The 25,038-nt window shown below is 40.7% G+C and overlaps 1 protein-coding gene across 4 annotated transcripts in view; it reads right to left on the minus strand.

Annotated features, from left to right (window-relative positions):
* SIK3 (SIK family kinase 3) overlaps window positions 1-25,038 on the minus strand; it is a 243,942-nt gene that overhangs the window by 40,488 nt on the left and 178,416 nt on the right. For all 4 annotated transcript variants that reach the window (XM_024751743.1, XM_024751744.1, XM_024751742.1 and 1 more), the window contains exons 5-6: window positions 11,046-11,170; window positions 10,347-10,470 (exon numbers count right to left, since the gene is read on the minus strand). In XM_024751743.1, the coding sequence (XP_024607511.1) occupies window positions 10,347-10,470; window positions 11,046-11,170 (249 nt within the window). The remainder of the gene's footprint in view (window positions 1-10,346; window positions 10,471-11,045; window positions 11,171-25,038) is intronic.

Consider the following 25,038-nt stretch of genomic DNA (forward strand, 5'->3'; position numbering starts at 1 on the left):
AGCCCAACAGGAAGAGATCAGACAAGGAAGTGGAGAGTGATTTAAATACAAATTCTACCACACTGGTTTCTGCAAAATATTATCAGAATGTTCTGGAATAGAAATAAAGTTCCTTATGACCAAATCCTGTGAGACACTTTCTATGGTTGAACAGAGGCCAAAGGGAGATGGCTTGGCACAATCTAGCAAATAATGATGGTGCAGATAAGAAAAGCTTCTATTAGGAATCCATAAAGTTAGGCTGAGAGGCTAAAACTTCCATTTTAACAGTTTATCAACCTGAGATAGACTGAGGAGAAAACAACTGTTTGACCCATAGGTATCCATTTATTAGAAAACTAACATCTATTTCTTGAACTTTGCTTATTTTCAAGGTGGCTGTGATCTTGCCAGAATTAAGATTTAGAAATTAGGAGACGCTGGCTTGAAGGCTGGGGATGACCACATTTACCCCTGACATGCCACACTGTCATACTAGAGTTTTTTAAAATAAAAACTTGTCACTTACACTACCTTATTATTCAAATATATTTTAAGTCCTAATAGCAATCATTACAGTGGAAGAAAACTCTGGTTCAGCTTTACATCAGAGTCCAATACATAGTCCTTGATACTAACACTTTTTTCCAAAAATAATCCAGATGCAGATGGGCAAAGATATCTATTCCAGGACTCTCTGGATACTTGGAATAACCTGTGAGATATGTACTCACTGAGAATTAAAGTACAATCGAAGACAGTTAGGTGGCTTCTGAAGCCAGAGTGCACGGGCTCAAATCTCAGCTCCACACTTCCCAGCTGTGTGATTCTGGGTGTGTTACTTATCCTTACCATGCCTCAACTGTCTTGTCTTATCAAATGACAGGAGCAGCTTACCTCATAGGGTTGTGTTAAATATTCAATAGGTTAATGCAACGGTGTCTGGTACCAAGAAAGTGTTCAATGGATGTTAGCTATTATTCAAATCTCTGGAGTCCTTCCATCTAGAACTTCTTCCCTTACTCTGTTTTCCTCTCTAGGGTTGCTGAAGCTAGGAGACAGTGTGCTTGAAAAGGGTAGTACGAGATAGGGCAGTACCCATATTTACCCCCTGGTTTTCTATCATATTAGGTAAAATCACGGCAGAGCTGGTCAGGGGAGGCTTGCTTAACTCTGAGGTAGCCCTAGCCTCGTTCCTGACACCATGTGGATTTCTGCACTCACTAACATGAAAGCACTATACAGGTTGTCTCCCTAGAGGCTGAGTATACCTTAAAAAAGTACGAGAGAACTGTTTTGAGGACTCTGAGCTCCTTAGTATATGGAGACTGATGGGTGAGTTACTTTAATCTCCCGTCCCAATCCCACATGCTGTGTGGTTCCTGATGAGTAAGCCAATCAGGGCAAAATTGTTTGCATCTAAGTAGAAGCTTTTTGGCAGTAGCTGCACGGTAGTCTCCATCAGAAGCATAATGTAAGCCTGGGTCCTGCGTTCCCAGGGATAAAATGCTTATGCAGTATTACAATTAATTAAGTCACAGTGAAATCTAATCAATAAAGACTCAAAAATATTGTCCACAAGAGATCTCTATATGCTTGCCTCAATGCATTTTTTTCACTGTAAATTAATTTTCCTTCAGCTAAATATTGGGCTGGCCCAAAAGTTCGTTCGGGTTTTTCCAGAAGATGTTACCAAAAAATCCAAACGAACTTTTTGGCCAACCCAATAAATGACTGATCTTACTATATCTGCTAGCAGGTGATATAAGTGGTGAATAAGACAAACTAGGCTTTAAGAAGTAGGCCTCTGATGGTTTTTAAAAATATACTGGTAGTGACTGAACTTGGTGCTCAAAAACTTTACATTGTTGGCTTCCGTCAGTGGGACCGGAACTCAGAGAAAGCAACTGCTAACATATGTGGCCAGGTCAGGTCTCACCTTCTGCAGAAACTCAAAAAAACAGGAAGGTTCAACTTTGAATGCTTTTATAATTTAGGCTCAGGGTTTTACCTAACTGCTCTCTGGGATGCTCGGAGAAGTTTAATCCAAAAACACTTGCCTAGACCAAATGTATTTTACTTGAGACATTGAAAGCCAACTCTACCGTAGATCAAACCCTTTTAAAAACTAGAAATCACTCGACCTGGTCATTTACATATTAATGTATATAACAAAAGTACGTAAAACCAATTAATAATTCAGATCATCAGTGAGTTACGTATCACTTTAATAATAAAATGCAAGAGTCTGATGGAAGAGTCTATAGGTAAGTGATGATTCAATTTTTCATTAAAAAAAAATTTACTGAATATTTACACCATACCAGTTGCTCTTAAAGCTTATGGGAGGATGATGATGTGTGTGTGAAACACAGTTCTGATATAAAGGAGCTTGCATTCTAGGGAAGAGGAGAGGAAGACACATACATAGCTATTGAACTAGGTAGTATAATATCGATCCCCCTTGAATAAATCCTCTTAAATTTATACCACTGTCATTGCAACTTGAAAGTATGTCTTTAGGATATCTCGGGATGTCCAGGAAGGGAAGGTTGTATCAAACAAACAAGCCTAGGCCTAGAAATATCCACTAATTGGGAGGACACTTCATTCCACACATTACTGACAATAAAGAGACGCTTAGAATTCTTAAACTAACTGTATCCATTTGTATAGCATGGCCTCCCACACAGCCGTAGATACTCTGGAATTCAACTTGGCTAGAAGAAGCTGGACCATGAGGCCCTCCCCACTCGGCCACCCAAATGCTCATTTGAAAAACGACACCAGCTCTGCTGGAGTTTCTAGATCCTTCTGGCAGAAAAATGGATAAACTCAGTTCAAGTCCATGACAACAGCCTGAGAAAAAAAGGATCTTGTTTTTTAGGACTTCCCTCAACTACATTATTATCTGTAGCACAGTAATGGCTGACCTGACAGGCTGGAAAGCGGCTGGCTCCAGCCTCCATATAAAGAATTAACCCTAGGTCTAACGAGGTGCAATTATGCCTAGAAGCTAGAGGTATAATCAGCAAAAAGACTCAGGGACAGACTCTAGGTTTCCTTTACATGAACTTGAAACTTTTTGGTACTTGAAGGACGTCTAAGCTGAGAGAAGACTAAACCATCGTATGCCTTTATCCTTCAGACAGCAGTCTCGAAGGGCCTTGGGATTCAGGCCTACGCTGGTAGGCAAGGCCGAGCACATATATGTCCCTGAGGGCAGAGAGATCACACTAGTAACACAGCAACCGTCTACTCATTTCCTAGATTGGGTTGTTTGTCACTTCCTGTACTTAATCTTACAAAAAATGTTATTCCTACTTAGGGAATTACTTGTCCAGGATTAAAAAGTGACCGCATTTAGGATAATTATGTTGGTGTTCTATGAGTCTTTAAACTTCCGTGTTAACGTATATCATGTTATAAATATTAGCTCTTCCTAAGTAGTTAAAATGTTACATGGTTTATTTCTAAGCACTAAGACACAATGTGGCTGACAGCAAGGCTAGCTATTTCACCAGCATCCACTATCGGAAGCCAGCTCTGTAAGGCTTGAGTAAAAATCTTGCCGTGATGTGGAGGTGGAGGGGAGAACGGATCCAAGTTGCTCACAGCAAACACTGTGGACACTGGAAAAGCAGAGGAAGTGGTTTGTTTACACTGCCCTTTCTTTGCAGCGGGGTGGGGTAGTAGAACAGACACTGAATTTGAGTACTAACTTGGTCACTTATTACCTGTGTGGCTTTAGGCATGTCAACTAATTTCTTTAAAACTTCAGATTCTTAAACTTCATTGGCAAAATGATAAATGCTAGCGTCAATACCAATTCCAGAGTACAATTACATAGCTCAAATTAGATCAAGTATAGGAAATACTTTGTAAACTTGAAAGCCCTAAAGAAACGTAAATTACCGTTACTGATACTATTATTTGAATTATTCGGTAGTGAACACTGTAACAAATCTATGCATGCATGCATGCATTCATTCAGCAAATATTTACTGAGTGCCTACCAGGACCCATGCACTGTCCTGAGCCATGGGAATACAGCAGTGAACAAAAACAAAATCGTATTACAGTCAGGAGGCAGTGGGGATGAGGGGTGGGGACACAGTAAACAAATAAGGTCAGGTAGTGCTAAGTGCCATGAAAAACTGTGAAGCAGAGTTACGGAAAGAGAATGACGGGGGTATCAGGAGAGGTCTCTCTGGGGGGACATTTAAGCAGAAACCTCAAGTTAGGTGAGGAAGCCATGTAAATATGTGAGGAAACAGGAATGCGTGCACTTGGAAAGTCTGAGAAACAGCAAGGACGCCTCTGTAACTGGAGCTCGGGGCCTAAAGGGAAGAGAAGCAGGAAATGAGATTAAAGAGAGGGGCCAACCACAGTGTGCCTTGTAGGCCATAATAATAATGACTTTTGGAATTGTTTTCTAATAATAATGACTTCTGGAATTGTTTTCTAAGTGTAAATGAAAGTGACTGGAGGGTTTTAAGCAGGATCCTATTTACTATCTACATACTGTTTACTAAATCCTACCACATGCCAGATATTCTGCTAGGCTAGAGACAACTGTGAAAAAAAACCCCACATTTTGTCTTTACTTTGTCTAAGCTCACAGTCTGGTATGGAAGATATATAATGAAAGAAACGATTACAATGAAATGTTTGGGAAGTCCCATGATAAAAGAAAGACTGGTAGAAATTATCTAGATTCTTATTTTTATCACATCTAATTTCTTGCTCTAGAATACAGGAGTGGGTGGCATGGGGTAGGGTAGGGGGAGGAAGAAGTACCCCAGGCAGAGAGAGTTGCTCCAGAGAGTATCACTTGTTCCGGGAACCAGAAGGAAATTAGGGCGACTAGATGTAGAATGGGATCTGGGGCTGCAGAGATAGGCACGAGCCAGGTCACAGAAGTATTACTATGTCATTGTTTTTCAAAAAGCAGTCATGAGATCAATTCAGTAAGCTATAATTAGCATTTTTAATGTAATAGAATGAAATGTATTAGAGTGCACTGCACCTAGTAAAGACAAGTTTTACTTTTTAAAAAAACTTTTGTCCAGCTGTATGTATATATGTATTTTCTAGGTCACTGTATGAAATGTATCTTTTACTACAGTCATGGTCAAAAATGAAGTCAGTGCTCTAGCTGCATTAAGGAGCGAACTGCAGCCTAGAGGCAATGGTAAACCACTGAAAAGTTTAAGCCGGAAAACGATATAACCAAATTGTGTGTGTGTGTGTGTGTGTGTGTGTGTGTGTTGTCGTATATAGTTTAGAAACATTACTCATGCAGCCGTGTGGAGAACGCATTAGAGAGGGATAAGGCTGGAGCCAGGCGTCCATTTAATTGGCTATTATTTAATCCAGGCAAGAGCCACTACAGAAGTGTCTACAGGAATGGAGGGTTGAATCTACAGGATTTGGTAAGTGAGTGGCTGTGGTGATGGTAAGAGAGGAGGAATCAAGGCTAGCTTCTTGGTCAGACGGTGACACCAGTCACTAAGATAGGGAACACAGAATGGAGCAATTCTAGGGAGGGATTAAATTCAGTTTTGAAAATGTTTCCACTGATGTGAATTCAAGACATACAAGTAAAGCTGACTGGTAGCAACTGGTTGGATATATAGCCTCTCATTCCAGAGGAGAGGTCTGGGCCAGAGAGTTACCCAAGTGTTAAATGGGGACTGAACATCACTGTACTCCCTGAAGCCACAGCAGTGAATAAGATGCTCAGAAAGATGGTGTAAAGAAGAAAAGATTTAAAGGATGAACAGAGAAAGAGAAATCTGGCAAACAAGGTGTACTCAGAGAGACAGGAGGAAAACTGCAGAACATGGCATCTGAGAAGCAATGGGAAAAAAAGTGTTTTAAAAAGTAAGGAGTGACTCAACAATAAGAAAACAAACCACCAAATTTAAAAATGGGCAAGGGACTTCCCCGGTGATCCAGTGGCTAAGACTCCACACTCCCAATGCAGGAGGGGCCTGGGTTCGATCCCCTAGTCGGGGAACTAGATCCCACGTGCCACAACTGAGAGTTCCCGTGCCGCAACTAAGAGTTCCCATGCTGCAACTAAGACCTGGCACAGCCAAATAAATAAATAAATAAATACTTTTTTTTAAAAATGGGCAAAACATTTAGACCTGTCACCAAAGAAGATATACAGATGGTAAACATGCATATGAAATGTTAACCATCATACATCATCAGGGATTACAAATTAAAGTAACAAGATACCACTTCACATCTATTAGAAAGGCAAAAATCCAAAGCACTGACAATACCAAATGCTGGTGGAGATGCAAAATGGCACAACCGCTTTGAAAGACACTTTGGTGGTTTCTTACAAAACTAAACATACTCTTATGGTATAATCCGGCAATCACACTCCCTGGTATTTAGTCAGATGAGTTAAAAACTTACATCCACACAAAAACCTGCACACGGATATTTATAACAGCTTTGTTCATTATTGCCAAAACCTGGAAGCAACCAAGAGGTCCATCTGCAGGTGAATGGATAAGTAAACTGTGGTACATCCAGACAATGGAGTATTATTGAGCATTAAAAAGAAGTGAGCTATTAATCCACGAAAAGACACAGAGGAAACTTATATGCATATTACTAAGTGAAAGAAGCCAATCTGAAAAGGCTACATAATGTATGTTTCCAACTATATGACATTCTGGAAAAGGCAAAACTGTGGAGACAGTAAAATGATCATTGACTGCCAGAGGTTAAGGGAGTGGGAGGGATGAATAGGCACAGAGGATTCTTAGGGCAGTGAAACTGCTCTGAATGATACTATAATGGTAGATACATGTCATTATGTATTTGTCCAAACCCACGGAACGTACAACACCAAGAGTGAGCCCTAGTAAACGATGGACTTTAGATGGTAATCCAATGTAGTGTCGCAGCAGGTTGATGGACCGTAACAAATGTTCTACTTCGATGCCGGATACTGACGGTGGGGGAAGCTATGGGTGTGAGGGGACAGGACGTATATGGGAGCTCTCCGTACTTTCTGCTAATTTTGCTATGAACCCAAAACTGCTCTAAAAGAAAAAGTTTATATTTAACAAAAGAAAGAAAGGAGTGGTGAACTTGTAGCATTTAGCGCTAAATACTGCTGGGCAGTCATTAAGATAAAGACCAAGGATATCCAATAGATTATGACAAGATCACTGGTGACTCCGGCCAGAACAATCCACTCCACCCCTTCTCTGCCTCCTTCCAGAGTAGAACTGCGAAGAGCTGTGTCTGTTTCCTTTCTCCGCTTCCCGTCCACCCCTTTCCGGCTGCATCTACATGGGTCAGGGTTTTACTCCTGTTCCTCCACCAAGGCGGTACTTCAGGGTCATCAGTGATCTCTTTAAATCCGGTATCCAGTTCTGTATGGCTATTAGCATAACTGATGACATTCTGGGCTCCTACCATGCCTCCCGTCCTTCCACTGACCCTACCTAGGACTGTGCTAAGTCACTTCTCTGTCATCAAGGACTCTGTAGTTAATAGCCATTGTTTCATGATCATTAGGTCCAGGTGGCCTCTGTGCTCTGGTGGTCTCCAAACAATGATGAAGACCTTTGCTGACATATTCCTGGTGCCCATTAATAGCCTAGCTACCCATTAATAAATATTGACTTAGGAATGCACTTACTGTTTCCAAGCACATACCCACGCCCCTTAGGTTAACGATAAAATTGTCCCCTTGGCAGTGCACGGTACCGCTATGAGTGCTCCTGGATGGTTGTCCGCCTGATCCTACTTATTCTATGAGTAAGCTACCCTATAATAAACTGACCCATTGATCACCTGGAGCTGCCTACCTTGTTTTTTGGTCTCAAGATGCCTTCTCAGTTCAATGGGTGCTTTCCGTTCCCTCCGTCCTCCAACAAGTTCTTAGTCATCTGATGTATGAGCAGCACCCCCCCAGTTCCTCATTCCCTCCTCCTTGACACATTCTCTCCACTTGTTTTCTAGAACAGAGGACTCTCTGGCTTACCTTACTAGCAATTCCTATGCGGATCCCTCTTCACGTTCCTGATCTCTGAATATTAGTGTATCCCAGAGATTAATCCTTAGACCTCTTCTCTTCTCTGCAATCATGGCCTAAAAAGTGACCTTATCTCAGAGCTTAAAATACTGTATTATCTACATACTGATCATTCCCAAATGTGTATCACTAGCCCACCACTCCCAACTAAGGTACAGTCCTATATTCAACTGCCTATACAATATCTCAACTTAGCTGTCTAATGGGCATCTCAAACTAACACATATAAAATATCTCTCCATTCCCATCTCTGTTAGCAGTAAATCCATCCTTCCAGTTGCTCAAGCCAAAACCCCTGGATTATTAATAATTACTTTTTCTCTCTCACATCAAATCCCACATATATGTTGTTGGAGCCAGACTGCCTAGGCTCAAATTCTAGTTTAGTCACTTAGTAGCTGTGTTATCTTGGGAAAACTGCTAAACATCTCCTGGCTTCAGTTTTATCACCTATAAAATGGGGGTAATACTCCCATGTATCTTACAGGGTTGTTAAAGTAATTAAATGAGTTAATGTTTGCAAAATGCTTGAAACAGAGCCTGCCACACAGTACATACTATCTCTCTCTCTTTTTTTTTTTAATATTTATGTATTCATTTATTTGTTTAGGCTGCACCAGGTCTCAATTGTGGCATGATGGATCTTCGCTGCGGCATGTGAACTCTTAGTTGCGGCATGCAGGATCTAGTTCCCCGACCAGGGATCGAACCTGGGTCCCCTGCATTGGGAGCGTGGAGTCTTACTCACTGGACCGCCAGGGAAGCCCCAGTATTATCTCTTGAATCTGACGACTTCTTACCATCCCCACCTCTACACCACAGTCTGGGAACTAGCCACCAATATCTCTCACGTGGATTACTGCAAAAGTCTCCTACTAACTGGTCTCCCTCCTTCAGCCCTTGAACCTTTCAACCAACAGAGCTGCCAAAGTGATTTCTTTAAAACACAAAAGTCACCGTAAAGTTCTTTAGATATTTTTGCATGTTTGAAAATATTCATAATAATAGTTAGAAAAAAACGAAAAGTCAGATAATATCATTCCTCTGTTAAAATCCTCTGATCCTTTGCATTTCACTCAGAGTGAAAAAGGCCTTAACGCTGACTGACTAAGCCCTCAAAGTGAGCTCTCTGTTGCCTCTCTGATGGCATCTCTCCTGTCCCCTCACTCATTCCTTTCCAGCACAGAGGCTTCCATCCTGTTCCTTAGACACCCAGTCATGCTCCCTCACTGGGGCCTTTCTACCTGCCGTCCCCTCAGCTTGGAAAGCTCTTCCTCAGACTGCACGGCTCACGCCCTTGCCTTCTTCAAGCCTTCGCTGTAATGTTGACTTCTCAGTGAAGGGGTTCCCTGACATACCTTTCCAAATAACCACCCAGCCACCATCCCTAACACCTCTTCTCTATTTTATTTTTCTCACAGCTTTTTTCTAAAATGCATTTTAGAAATCAAATTTCTGAAATTTATTCTAGATGCAATTCTCATTTATTCTAAAACGTAATTCCCACGTGCTTACAGTGTGTTGCCAACCCAGCGGACATACACTCTGTATGCTGTTCCTTAAAGTGAAATCATGATTAGGCAAAACTAAATAGATTGCTTACAGCATTGTCTCCAAAATGTTCTTAAGTGCACAGAGATGGTGATGAAACACTGTAGGTTCTGGGTGTCTGGTGTCTGTCTTCAGTGTTAAATTCTTCTAAGAGCTACTTACCCTATTGCCCACTCATTTAAAAAGTACTTTTTGAGTCTGGGGGATAAATGTCATAGAGGCACGAAAGGTAGTAGCAGCAAGATTAAGATGCAAAGCCTGCTTTATCCTTGGCATTTATTACCACATCTCAATGGGGCCCCAGTAAATAGAAATATCATCCTGAAAAAGGGTGAGAGATGAGGTGAAGACAGGGGTGAAACTACTGCGACTACTGCTACTATGTGATGTACCTATTAACTTTACACACATTCTTTAATTTAGTTCTCATAGTTGTAGCCCTCACAAAACTGTCAGCCATTTATTGATGAGGAAACTGAAGCTCAGAAAGACGTAGTAGTCTGCCACACCACACTGGTAGTCCTATGTAGAGCCCAGAGCCAAACTCAGGACGGTTATCTGATGCCAAAGCCTAGATGCTCTGTTCCTATAGAACCTTGCCTCTGGAGGTGTCAATTCAGCAAACTGGAGCCAGAAAAGGTGGTTAAATGGGCAATTTATACTCTGTCACTCAATTCCTGGGATAACTTAGCATGTCTAATGTTCCATGAACCCAGTCATAGCTGTGTGATGGCAACTCCCTTACCTGTGGACATAAAAAATGGGATGCGGAACTTTCCACTCAACACCCGGGCCCGCAGATTCTGCAGTGTGCTCCCATCAAATGGCAGGGCACCACACACAAGCACATAGAGGACGACTCCGAGGCTCTGCATCCCAAACAGAGAGTACGTACAATTAATCACATCAGAGGAAACAAAAAAGGCCATTATGGTATGTGTATGAAGATAATGGTGAGTCATGCACGAGATAATGGAACAAACTTTTTCTTCTTTTTTTATGAGAAATAATATGGGGCATTGTCAAGGCCAATCATCTTTAGAATAGTCAGCATTCTTCTTTGCTTCCAGACATTACTTTTTGGGAACATAACTAGAATTTCTCTTAGTACTCATCCTAGGGAGAACACAAGTGGCAACAACAGAAAGAATTTCTGTTCTTGGCAAGGGTACCCATCCAAGTTTGCCCTAGGGATTTTTTTTTTTTTTTTTTTTTTTTTCAATACAAAATTTTTTTTTTTTTTTTGCAGATGCAAAGGGGGAGGTTGAACTCCGTGGCTCAGTCCATAAGACAAAGGTTGAAGAACAGACTGCACCAAGAATTGGGAATTCAAAGAACAGGTGATCAGTTCTAGTGCAGTACTACGTGTTGTCCAGGATGAGGACAGCTGTCATCAGTCAAGGGTAACTAATGCTATGGGGTATAAGGGAAGGCAGTCACATACCCAGATGTCCACTTTGGGCCCGTCATATTCCTTTCCTTCAAAGAGTTCAGGTGCAGCATAGGGAGGGCTGCCACACCAGGTCTTTAGCAGCTGCCCAGGAGTGAAGAGGTTACTGAAGCCAAAATCTAGAAAGACAAATGGATATAACTCATGTTATCTTTACCCAGTGAATACTAGTTTCTAGTCAATAGAATAAAGGTTCTGGATCCTTAAGTGTGAATATCAAGCACGAAAAGAGAACCTTTAGAAATTATATAACCAGCTGTTTAAATTTAAAGTAATAGTGAAATAGAAATACAGATGGGCTGGAATGCAAAAGACGCGTGGTTAACTAAAAGTAAATATGATTGGTTTATGTCAGCAAAACCAGCACCGTTTCCTTCATAAATCTGGACTGAGTGAGGTGAGTGGTATTTATTTACGAACAAAAATAAAATTGGATAATGATTGATATTAAGACCACGTCAGAATCGGTAAATACATGTTAAGTCTACTCACCTGGACCCAGGATTTTCAGATTACTTTTACTTCTTATGACAAACACATTTATGACCACTAGAGATATAGTGAACTTAAAAATTAGACAAAGTGACTTTATTATCATTAAGGTGGCTTATTCAAAATAAAGAATATGCAACTTATTTACAAACAAACCACAAACACTTACTATTTTAACTTCAACTCCTTTTGTGCTTCAACTTCCCCCCTCCCACTGTCTGAAGAGAGAGTTGATGGGAGATAGGAGGGGTGTGGTTTGGGGAGGAATACCAAAAGAAAGTGAACAAGGATGGCAGGCAAAGGATAGAGTCTCGCTGACTTATAAATACTTTTATGCACACAGATATTTAGATGAACAACGTGCAGGTACGACAGGCTAGAGCTCCCTCCTGCCCCCAGGCCTACCACATTCCCATAGTCCCAGCAGCTGAAGACTCTGGGCACCTCCCTACTCTCGGAAACACTCCTCCCTTTCCTAGCTTTACTCTCGTTGACAACTTGGCCTCCTTTTGCTATTTGCTTTTCTTCTTCCTACCTTCTCCAGAAGGTGTTTTCTAGTAAAGCATGTGCTGATTTTGACTATCGCTCCTTGCCCTGTATTTTCTCAGGGCCAGCTCTTCTGGTCCCACAGCTTCCACTCTCATTTGTTTGGTAATGATTCTCCAAATTTATATCTTTGGCCCTGGTACCATGCTTAAGTTCCTGACAAGAACTTCCAGTACTTGCCTGGGAAGAAACATCTCAAATTCCGCATTTTCCAAAATCAAACCTGCTCTTCCAGCAATGTTCCCACGTTCATTCATGGCACTACCTCTGCGTCACCAGGAGCACTGGCGTCTTCGCTCCTTGCTCCTTCTCATCTCCATTTCAAACCGGAGGTGCAGCTTTTACTGCTTCTACCCTGTAAGTGTGTCTTGAACCTATCTCCTTCTTTCCATTTCCATTCCTCCCACCTCAGTTCACACTCTTATCATCTCTGACCTCGAGTGATGCTCTTGCTTACTACCCTCTATTTCATTTCCCTCTAAGCCACCCATTCGTAGCACAGTGAACGTGACACAAATCACATCGTGCTGCCTGCTTGCTCAAAAACATTCGGTGGCTCCCTTCTGCTTACAGAACAGTCGCTCTTAGCATTGTCACTTAAAGGTCCTCAGGACCCAGCTCCACCCAACCTTTCCAACTCACTCCTAGCCATTCTAGCATCACTAGACTATGCACAGCTTATGTGCCTCTCTTATGCTACTTACTCTCCGTGCCATGCTTTTTCCCTTCCTTGCCACATTTGAAAGCGCACTCATTTTCAAGGCCCAGTCAAATATTACTTCCTGTATGAAGTCTTAACTGACTCCCACCACAAAATACCATGCCAGTGGCTTCCTCCTCTCTGCTTCCATGGCCCTTTGCTTATACCTCTACAGCCCAATTACAACTCTGCCTCATGCTATACTTAGTTGTATTATGTGTTTATACCCTCCACTAGTTAGTAAATGGGAGGGATATCGTTTTATTTATCTTAGTCTCCACACAGTGTTTTCATACATAGCAGGGACTCAAGAAAGGGTCACTAAATTAAACTGCAATAAAACTGCAATAAAATCACTGGGCCAATCCTCTTGTCACCTCCTGGCTACTGGAGCCTTTTCATACTGACTGGCAGCTGGCCAGCTACTAGAGCCTCTACCTCCCAGCCAGCCCTCCTAAGGTTGTAAAAAACTTAATGATCACAAGGGGCTTAGAGGTCAGAGCCATCATCAAAATCACTATAGCTACTTCAAGGAGAGAAATCCAATACTCTCATTCATCAATGCAAAATAAATGCCTCTTCTGCCAAGTCTTCCTGAATCTCCTGTAAGAAATGTCCTCCACCTACTATCTCTGCACTCCCTTATTACTTTGTATTCCTCCTTTATTTTGGGTATTTACATATATAAATATCCTATTCTTCTAGCTCCTTAAAAATATCCTCTCTCTCTAGTAGAGGTCTACCCCATCTCTCCCTAGTTCCTTAAAAATACCTGTTTCATCTCTGACTCTCTCATATTACCTAGCATACTGTTTAATTTAAACACAGTAGGCACTTAACAAATGTTAACTATGAATGCAACTGCAATTAAAGCCCTACCAACTAACCTACAACTTTTGAAACACAGTACTTTTAATTTATAAGTTAAAGTCTGCATGCACTGAAACCTGTTTTTCTTAAGAGACTGGCGATAGGTTGCTAAAAATCCCAACAAATGAGATTCAGCAGAGCAGGTATCTTTGGGAATTATCCAGAAAGAGGGCTCTTGATATATCTTTTAATTGGTTGGCAAAGACCTTCACCAGGTCCTTTCCCACAACTAGCCTTCTCTGCACAGCGAGGAAGACGTGCTGATGGAGTCTGTAATAACTAATGGACTCTGACACTGGTGTGACTGGATAGCAAAGTCCAGAAGAGTCATGGAGTATTCTGCTTGTGTTTTGAATGGAGAATGCAACAGGGCAGGCAGTGAATTAAAACCACTTGATTTTAAAACTTCCTAATAAGCAGCTTAAAGTACATAGGAAATTTGTCATTTTGAACAATGAATGCTCTATCTACAATTAGTAACCTTTCTATGATTTTACTCTGTCAGGCAGGAGGAGGCACAGACTTAATGGCAAGAGCTTGTTTTTTAGTCTACCAAACAGGAAACCTTTACAAAGGAAACAATATTAAAGGAAACCATCTTCAGCGATGGTTATAGGCTTAGATTGCTATTAGGTGTTTATATGAGAAATGAGTGTGCAGGAATGAATGACATGATCAGGGCCTGACATCTAGAGATGCCACATCGGGGGAAACACCTGCTTCCAGAGCATGTTACAGCCACACAGCTGCCCTCAACAGCTAGACCCAACGACCGACAGCAAGATTTCAGTAAGATTCAACAAGAAACCCCCCACCAGCAGCTCACTCCTGTTTCCTATTACAGAAAGCAAAAACCCTTTAGTCTTGTAAACCTGTCATGGGGTCTCCTCTAATCATTCCAAGTATTGTTTCTTACTCCTAACCCTAAAGTGTTGCACATTTAAGCAAAATTTATTTTGCCATGCTTGCTATGACACTTGTCGGAATGGACTTGTTCATCTTCTTTTGGCTCAGTAGCTTAGCCAAATGTCTTTCAGTCTTTACTAAAGCTACTTATTCCTAATGTCTCTTTCACGGTCTCCAAGTTCCTCCATTATCTTCACTCATGTATTTAACATGTATTTCTGGAACCCTTCCAATCAGTAGAGCAATGTGTTGGTTCCTATGAAAGAACCAAAGGCAGAAAAGATATGTTCCTATGGAAGGACTCAGAAAGAAAGCAGAACTTAAGTTGAGTGGATTGGAGCTAGAGAAGCAGAGGGGGATATGGAAAGGGTTTTCTAAGTGGTGGCTGGGCAAAAGCAGAGTAAAGGCAGATCGCTTGGAACTAGTGTGCTAAGTTGAAGCAACAGTAAAGAAACTGCCCTGGGTATGACGTAGGGTTCACCAGAGGCATATGGCAAAAAATAACATCACACAGTAGCAACAGGCCAGACAAAATATAGCTTTAAGTGATAGAACAAGGACCCTAGATTCCACCATGTGGACTTTTCTTTCTTTCCTTTTCTTCTGTTTTCCCCAAATTTACAAATGTTATTAGATTTCAGATACAAAGAATTTGATTATGAATTAATTATAATCTTTGGTTCCTGGCACATTCTCACCATTGCTCCACATGAGGCCTGCTTTTATTTATATTTAGACTCTTTTTCTACAGCCTTATTATATAAAATCCACCCATTTAAAGTGTACTTGCAGTGGTTTTTAGTGTATTCATAGAGTTGTACACCATTACCTCAATCAATTTTAGAACATTTTCATCAACCTAAAAAGAAACCCTGTACCAATAGCAGTCACTCTCCATTTCTCCCCCCTCAACTCTCCCACCAATGCCTCCGCCCTAGACAATAACTAATCAACTTTCTGTCTCTATGGATTTGACTATTCTGGACATTTCATATAAAAGGAATCACACAATATGTGGTCTTTTGTGACTGGCTTCTTTCAATCAGCATAGTGTTTTCAAGGTTCATACACATTGTAGCATCTATCACTAGTTCATTCTTTTTTAATTGCTGAATAATATTCCATGGTAAGGACACACCACATTTTATGTATCCATTCATCAGCTGATGGGTATTTAGGTTGATTCTTTTTTTTTTTTTTTTTTTGGTACTATGAATAATGTTGCTATGAACATTCACATAAGTTTTTTTTGTGGATGTGTTTTCATTTCTCTTGGGTATATACCTAGTAGTGGAACTGCTGAGTCATATGGTAACTCCATGTTTGGTCTTCTCAGGAACTGCACAAACCCTTATCTGAAGTGGCTGCAACACTTTACATTCCCATCAACAATGTACAAGATTACAATTTATCCACATCCTTCCCAACACTTTTTTTTTTTTTAATTTTTGGCTGCATTGGGTCTTCATCGCTGCACGCGAGCTTTCTCTAGTTGTGGTAAGCGGGGGTTACTCTTCGTTGAGGTGTGCGGGCTTCTCATTGTGGTGGCTTCTCTTGTTGCGGAGCACAGGCTCTAGGCCTGCGGGCTTCAGTAGCTGTGGCGCGCGTACTCTAGAGCACAGGCTCAGTAGCTGTGGCGCATGGGCTTAGTTGCTCCGAGGCATGTGGGATCTTCCTGGACCAGGGCTCAAACCTGTGTCCCCTGTGTTGGCAGGCAGATTCTTAACCACTGTGCCACCAGGGAAGCCCCTTCCCAACACTTATTACTATCTTTTTATATTTTTTAAATTACAGCTATCCTGGGTGGGGGATTGGTTTTAATTTGCATTTCCCTGATGGCTAATGATGTCAAGCATCATTTCATGTGCTAATTGGCCATTTGTATATCTTCTTTGGACAAATGTCTATTCAAATCTTTTGCCCATTTTTAAATTGGGTTAACTTTCTATTATTGAGTTGTAAGAGTTTTTTATATTCCCTGGATACAAGTCCGTTGATATGATTTGCAAATATTTTCTCCCATTCCGTGGATTATCTGTTCACTTTCTTTTTTTTTTTAAGAAGATGTTGGGGGTAGGAGTTTATTAATTAATTTATTTTTGCTGTGTTAGGTCTTCATTTCTGTGCGAGGGCTTTCTCTAGTTGTGGCAAGCGGGGGCCACTCTTCATCGCGGTGCGCGGGCCTCTCACTATCGCAGCCTCTCTTGTTGTGGAGCACAGGCTCCAGACGCGCAGGCTCAGCAGTTGTGGCTCACGGGCCTAGTTGCTCCGCGGCATGTGGGATCCTCCCAGACCAGGGCTCGAACCCGTGTCCCCTGCGTTAGCAGGCAGATTCTCAACCACTGCGCCACCAAGGAAGCCCTGTTCACTTTCTTGATAGTGTCCTTTGATGCACAAAAGTTTTCAATTTTGATGAAGTCCAACTTATCTAGATTTTCTTTTGTAACTTATGCTCTCGGTGTCATATCTGAGAAATCACTGCCTAACCCAAGGTCACAAAGATTTACCCCTATGCTTTCTTTTAGAAGTAGTTACTTATTTTTCGTTATGCAGTAAGCACCCCTGAACCCACCACCCAAATAGAAAACTGCTATCTTAATAATTACGTCTAATCATAAGCACTACCCATCCCATCCCCTGTCCTCTTCCAACCATTGATTTTCAACCCTGTGTATACATCAGAATCACCAATGTATTTAGAGTGATCCACAAACCTTACTTCAGACCTACTGGATCTCCTGGAAATAATTTAGACAACTGAATGTAAACAGATAAAACAACTCTTTCCAAAGAGGTTTGAGAACCACTCTTACAGTGATGAGTCGTTAGAACTTCTGGTACGGGCAGATGCAGTAAAATTAACCTGAAAGCAAGACTAGATTAAGTGTGACGTGAAGTGGAAGGCCTGTGAGAAAGTAGAAACAGTGAAAATGAGAAAGACAACTCAAAAATTATTTTGAAAAAAGACTGGACAGTACTTGAGGACAGATAATAATACATGGGATGAAAAGGAGTGAAAAGTACAGAGTAGTTGATTTGGGAAGAAAAAAATGTTTTTTTGGTCATGGATTGAGTTTAAGAAGGTGAGAAGAAATTCAAGTGAAGATGTTCTGATGAAATGAGTTGTAGTAATGAACGGATAAAAGTTTTTTGAAAGAATAAGTGGAGAAAGAAGGATGGCTGGGAATCAAGGCTTAGGAAACACCCATAGGTACTTCCTATGCTATAGGTGCAGGAATAGAAAGAAAAAGGAGCAAAAGGGAGAGAGAAATATATCATTATAATAAGAAAGCTGAGAGAGGAGAAAAACATTTCAAAGAAGGAAAAGGTGGTCTGCAGCATCCATATAATGTCATCCAAGCACTATGCAACTTTTATCTGAGGGAAAACTATATCACATGTAATGACTCGAGACTAGAAGTGGTATAATTTCCCCTGAGAATTTTTGTTAGTTAATCTGTCTTAATGCTAAGTCATAGGAATGAACTAAGAACATAACCTAGATTCATTATGAATCATCCAGAATGTCACACTACGAATAAAATAAGGCCTTTCTTACTAAGTCGGATGACAACCAATAAATAATAATTCTGAACTATGAGTAAATTTGTTCAGGGTACTTAGAAACGAGCAATGTGGCCACGCAGATGAGTGGCACGGACCCTGGAGAGCCAAGTATACCGGGCTGCCCTGCTTCGTCTCAGTGCCACAGTTTTCCCATCTGTGCAGCACTTTGAATTCTGTGGAATAAAAAGCCATTTTTCAAGGGACACTCTGTCAAGTGCTGTGTTTTGGTACCATGTATTTATTATCTCATTGAGATGAGCGTTATTTTTGTTTTACGTCTGGGCAAGTGAGGGTCATTAAGTAACATGTTCAAATTTAAAGTTTAAACAAACCCCAAAACTTACTAAGAACAAGGCCCAGCCTATAATTCCAGCCTGGATGCCCTCAAAGCCCACATCCACACTGTGCTTTCAGCATCAGGTATATGTTTATATTTAGGTAAATGTACATCCCACAACTATTTTTATACAACTTCCAAATTCCTTAGTTATTATATTCTACTGTTTTTCATCTTCTTCTTGACTGCCAACCCTTTGTTTTGCCTATGTAATTCCCAAAGGCATACAGGGCTTGAGACATACTGCTTCTTTACAAGTTGCTTTAAAAACAGTGCACTGAAAAGAAGAGTAGGCACTGTATATCACTGAGGAAAGGATGAATTTCTCAGTAAATGGCATATGTACATCTGCTTTTCCATATGGGAAAAAATTAAATAGGACACCTTCCTCACATCATATCATAAAATTAATTCCAGGTGGATCACAGACAATGTAAAAGGTAAAACTACAAAGTTTTTTATAAAACAATAAAGGAGACTATGTCTATAGCCTCAGGGGATGGAAGAATTTCTTAAACAAGACACAAAAGGCACAAATCATAAAGGAAAGGATGGTAAATTTGGTTACATTAAACTTATACTAAAATGTCTAGGCCAGGAAGCACATGAGAAGCTGCTCAACATCACTGATCATTAAAGAAATGCACATCAAAACCACAATGAGGCATCACCTCACAGCAGTCAGAATGGGCATCATCAGAAAGTCTACAAACAACAAATGCTGGAGAGGGTGTGGAGAAAAGGGAACCCTTTTGCACTGCTGGTGGGAATGTAAATTGATACAGCCACTATGGAGAACAGTATGGAGGGTCCTTAAAAAACTAAAAACAGAACTACCATATGACCCAGCAATCCCACTACTGGGCATATACTCAGAGAGAAAACCATAATTCAAACAGACACATGCACCCCGATGTTCATAGCAGCACTATTTACAACAGTCAGGTCATGGAAGCAACCTAAATGTCCATCAACAGACGAATGGATAAATAAGATGTGGCACATATACACAATGGAATATTACTCAGCCATAAAAAGGAACGAAATTGGGTCATTTTTAGAGACGTGCATGGACCTAGAGACTGTCATACAGAGTGAAGTAAGTCAGAAAGAGAAAAACAAATATTGTATATTAACACATATATGTAGAATCTAGAAAAATAGTACAGATGAACCCGTTTGCAAGGCAGAAATAGAGACACAGACATAGAGAACAAACGTACAGACACCAAGGGGGGGAAAGCAGGGTGGGGGGTGGGAAGAATTGGGATATCGGGATTGACATATACACACTAATATGTATAAAACAGATAACTAATAAGAACCTGCTGTATAAAAATAAATAAATAAAATTTAAAAAATAAAGTCTGTCTTGCTCATAACAAAATTATACTGTCTATTCATTGAAAGAGAGAGTGAAATGAGAAATCACGAAATGAGAGAAGTTATTTGTAACCCATAAAACAAAAGACTTGGGCTTCCGTGGCGGCACAGTGGTTGAGAGTCTGCCTGCCAATGCAGGGGACGCGGGTTCGTGCCCCGGTCCAGGAAGATCCCACATGCCGCGGAGCAGCTGGGCCCGTGAGCCATGGCCCCTGAGCCTGTGCGTCTGGAGCCTGTGCTCCGCAACGGGAGAGGCCACAACAGTGAGAGGCCCATGTACCGCAAAAATAAATAAATAAATAAGACAAAAGACTCATATCATTATTGAAACAAAAACTCCTATAAATCAGCAAGACAGACAACCCAGTAGAAAAATGGGCAAAAGACTTACTTAAGCAGACACTTCACAAAAAAGGCCAAAGACATGAAAAGGAGTTCAATCTCATTATTAAAGACAAAATAAAAAACTAAAACCACAATGAGATAACCATTACACACTCACCAAACTGACAAAAATTATAATGTGTAATAATACCCAGCACTACACACTACTATACAGAAGTGGACAGCTAATAGGGACCTACTGTATAGCACAGGGAACTCTACTCAATGCTCTGTAATGGCCAATATGGGAAACGAATCTGAAGGGGAGTGGATATGTGTATATGTATAGTTGATTCACTTTGCTGTACACCTGAAACTAACACAGCATTGTAAATCAACTATACTCCAATAACAAATTTTAAAAAGAATACACAGCACTGGTGAAGACATGCAGGAATGGGAACCCTCACACAAACTGACACACCAGTTTAGCATCACCCAGTAAAATCTGAAAACAGACATACAGTACAACCTAGCAACTTTACTCCTCAGTTTATACTCTTCATTAATGTTTAACTGAGGATGCACATTAATGTTTAAGAATGCAATGTTCATCGCAATTGTTAGTAAGAGCTACAAACTAAAAGCAATCCAAATATCCATCAATGGATAAAATGGAAAAATAACTTGTGGTATACTTCTGTTATGGAATACTAGACAGAAATAACTGCGCCACAACTACTGAAGCCCGCACGCCTAGAGCCCCTGCTCCGCAACAAGAGAAACCACCGCAATAAGAAGCCTGCACACTGCAACGAAGAGTAGCCCCGCTCACTGCAACTAGAGAAAGCCCACGCACAGCAATGAAGACCCAATGCAGCCAAAAATAAATAAATTTAAAAAAATGATCCACATCAAAAAATTAATAATAAAAAATAAAAAGGGATAAAGGTATGAGAACTCAGAGCTGCCCTTAGAGAACAGCTAAGAGGGTAGGAACTGGGAGTTACTTGCTGAAACAGGAATCCAGTGAAGTTTTTGTTGAACACAGCAATAATCCTATTTGAAGAAGAGCAAACTAAGAAGATGTGATATATAATGATAGAGTTTAGAGTTGTAGTTAAAAACAAGTTAAAAGTAGTAAATATTTTAATGATATATAATTGCTGTCATAATATAACAGCAATTAGGTATAAATGATAAGCAGTTCACTTCATTAAAAATATTAGTATTAGTGTTATACTAATAAAATAACTACTTCTCAGTAACTCATATTAAGAGACAAAGATGGCATACATTATGTAATGGTCTGAATGTGCCCTCAAAATTCACACGTTGAAATCCTAATTCCCAAGGTGATGGTATTAGAACGTGGGAGCTTTGGGAATCGATTAGGTCATGAGGGTGGAACCCTCATGAGTGGGATTAGTGCCTTATAAAGGAGGTTCCAGAGAGACCTCTAGCCCCTGCCACCATGTGTGGACACACTGAGCAGGCTCTAGCTATGAACCAGGAAGAGGGCCTTCACCAGAAGGCAGTCATGCTGGTGCCTTGAGCTTAGACCTCCCAGCCTGGAACTGTGAGCAATAAACTTCTGTTGTTTATGAGCCACCTAGTCAGTGGTATTTTATTATTGCAGCCCGAATGGACTAAGACGCCTTACTCATAGTTTAAAAATCAATTTTTGTCTATACTGTCACTGTCTCCCCTAACTGAACAAGAGCTGCTATCAAAGAACGACACTGAAGAGACTTAGATTTTCCTTCTTTTCCTTCCGTATGTCTAACTTAAGATAAACAGGCTTGATATACTAGCGAATCAAAAAACATGGACGGCCAGAAGAGAGGGGAGGGAAAAAACTCCAAAAAATGGGGTAGTAAAAAACAGAACAAAACCAAACAAAAAAACAACACGTAGGTAACTGAGAGTTAACCTAATCTTGGCAAATCTTTCTGATAAATAATCTTAACTCTCCCCTAACTAGAAGATATTTTTTTTCTGCTTATAACATTTTAATTATTCAAATCCCAGACGTAAGAAGCCAGTGGACGGACAGAGCCTAAACATGTCTTTATCACCTCAGGCACTCTGTATTCAGTCACTATTTTCTTTTAGCTTTCCAGAACTGCCGTCCTAAGGAATACTAAAGTGCTGCATGGCCCCAGCTCATGTCGGCCCAGGATGGTTCTAACCGGGGGGCACAAGGAAAATAAACTACGGCATCACAAGCTCACACGGCGGCATCACAAGGCGAAGGTTGGAGAACGCTGGTGCAGTACAAAGGGAAACGCAGAAGCAGGGCAACGTCCACAAGAATAAAAACAGAGAACAAGAACAACAAAAATAACATAGAAACTTAAGGCAAAGAAGAGAACAGATTCAGTGCGTGTTCAAAATGATAAGTATATAAACTCTGTAGTTTTGAAGTGTACTGATAATGTCAAAGAAAGGAAGGCGGGGAGTAAACACCACAGCCCTATCAAGAATTTCTGTGCTCTTACAACAATATGGGACAGACTAAGTAAATTATGTTATATCTATTTGATATGCAATCATTAAAAATGATTACATGGAACAGCGTAGGGAAAATATTTGACATACCATAAAGGATAAAAACTACACGTAAAATTGTACATACAGTGACTATAATTATAAAAAAGCATGCATAGAAAAAAAAGAAATGCGTTCAAAATGGTAAGTTTTGGAGGTGAGATTCCAGTTTGAGTACTTAAAAATCTTTTGTTGTTCTTTAAATTTCCTATAGTATGCTTATATTATTGCTTTATTATTCTGTATTAAAAATTTTTGTTTTAAAAATAAAGACTTGAATAATAAGAACTAAAACACTGAGCAGTTAGTTTCAGAAAATTCTCAGGTACAAAGATCCCATAAAGATACTTTATATCCCTTCCTCTTTATTTATTGGCAACAGGAAAAAAATTATGACCTACAGAATCAACATTAAAATGATGAATATTCTAAAGAGTTACAGAAGGAAAGGGAGAAACAAGAGAAGAAACTGGTTGAAGTGAATACTCACACCCACACAACAGAAGCCATATGGGTGGAGTTGTTCTCTTCATGTGGCCTATGGTCATTTATTTCTCCACTCATAAGTGGCTCCTAACATAATTTGTTAGGTCTCTTTTCCAACCCCCAACACCCTGGTTGGTTAGCATTTGTCTGCAGGCTAGAATGGTATCTTACATCCCCTTAATACAGAGCAGCAGACTAATTGGAACCATATGTCTGTCTTCTAGGGATGGTTTAAATACCAGAGCTTTACTATCCATTTTGAGACTTGAAATCCTTTGTTCTAGGCAAGATCAGGAGGCTGGGGCTATACAAGGCAGTGATACTGTAGCCCTAAAAGTTAAGTATATCAACAACTGGGTATGTCTATGTGGCAAGGGGAAAGAGGGAACGGGTGGCACGAATTTAAAAATCAGGACAACTGCAAGAGGAAGTTTTCTTACTTGGTCCACCACCTCAGAGTAATATCCTTGACTTCTTTTTTGGCTGACCAAGGAGCAACCCGAAGCAGATATAACAGACTAGGCGCAGCCTGCAGCCAGTTCCAAATGTTCACAGTGTCTGTGAAGGTAGTACAGTAGTATAGCTACAAGTGGCAGCCAACCCCTTCAGGAGTAACTTGTGCTTCACTTCACTTCCTCGTTGTGATAAGTAAGCTTGGAAGTACGGGGCAGAGGAAAAACGTGAAGTGGGAAAATAATTACTTATCCTAAATAAACCACCTCACCAGAAAATACCGAGACAAGATCCTTCCTGGTTTTTTTGTTTTGTTTTGTTTTTGCGGTACGCGGGCCTCTCACTGTTGTGGCCTCTCCCGTTGCGGAGCACAGGCTCTGGACACGCAGGCTCAGCGGCCACGGCTCATGGGCCCAGCCGCTCCGCGGCATGTGGGATCTTCCCGGACCGGGGCACGAACCCGTATCCCCTGCACTGGCAGGCGGACTCTCAACCACTGCGCCACCAGGGAAGCCCCCTTCCTGTTTTAAAATCTGAAAGCTTCTGAGGACTCATAACCCCAATGCTGCACTTGCAAGTAAAGACAAAGATCAAGAATAGAAATAATTTAGGGCCCTGATTAACTTCTCAGTGGACTAATAAGTACGGGGTGTGGGCCACAAGCTGTCAGGTATTCTAGCTAGAAATGATCTGACGAATCAAAGATCAAGACCTGTAAAAGAACACTTTATAAACAGGATTTAGACCGTTATACGGACTGTTAAGATAGAACATGACACGGAAGAGGAACTAACCTTGTTTTTCCTACACAATATTACTAGCCTAGAAATCATGTGACCCAAAAGCTTTATTTGGATTTGAACACAAGAGTCAACTGTGTGAATCTCAAAATATTGGTAGTGACAAAGGATGAGTTTCAAAGTTCCCAGGAGTCTCAATATTAGTTGGCTCTTAAAAATGGGTCTGGGAAGTCCTAAAGTGTTTAGCAATCCCTTCAACCTCTGGCTGAACTTCCTAACTAGGAGCTAATAGAGAAGTAATGCCAAAAACTACTGACTCACAGCCTGAGCATTTATACTCAAGAGAAATTCCTTCATGGGAAAAAAAAAAAAAAATCAAGTAATCAGCTTATTTAGGAAGGGGGGCATTTGGTTTAGTTTAAGAAACCAGGGGAGGTCAGAATTGGAGGAGGGGACAGATAATATTCAGGAGGTTGAAAGAACATATGTACCTTCTTGGTAATGTGTTAGGTATTAGAGGACCGTTCTGTTGCAGCTCCTACTATTGCACCATATACAGGGCTCTTACACAGCTATCACTTAATCTTAGCAATCTCCTGACCCTCCACAACTTCTGAGCAACGTGTATCATAC

Source organism: Neophocaena asiaeorientalis, unplaced genomic scaffold (assembly GCF_003031525.2).
Source record: "Neophocaena asiaeorientalis asiaeorientalis breed wild unplaced genomic scaffold, Neophocaena_asiaeorientalis_V1.1 scaffold479, whole genome shotgun sequence".
Classification (NCBI taxonomy): Eukaryota; Metazoa; Chordata; class Mammalia; order Artiodactyla; family Phocoenidae; genus Neophocaena; species Neophocaena asiaeorientalis.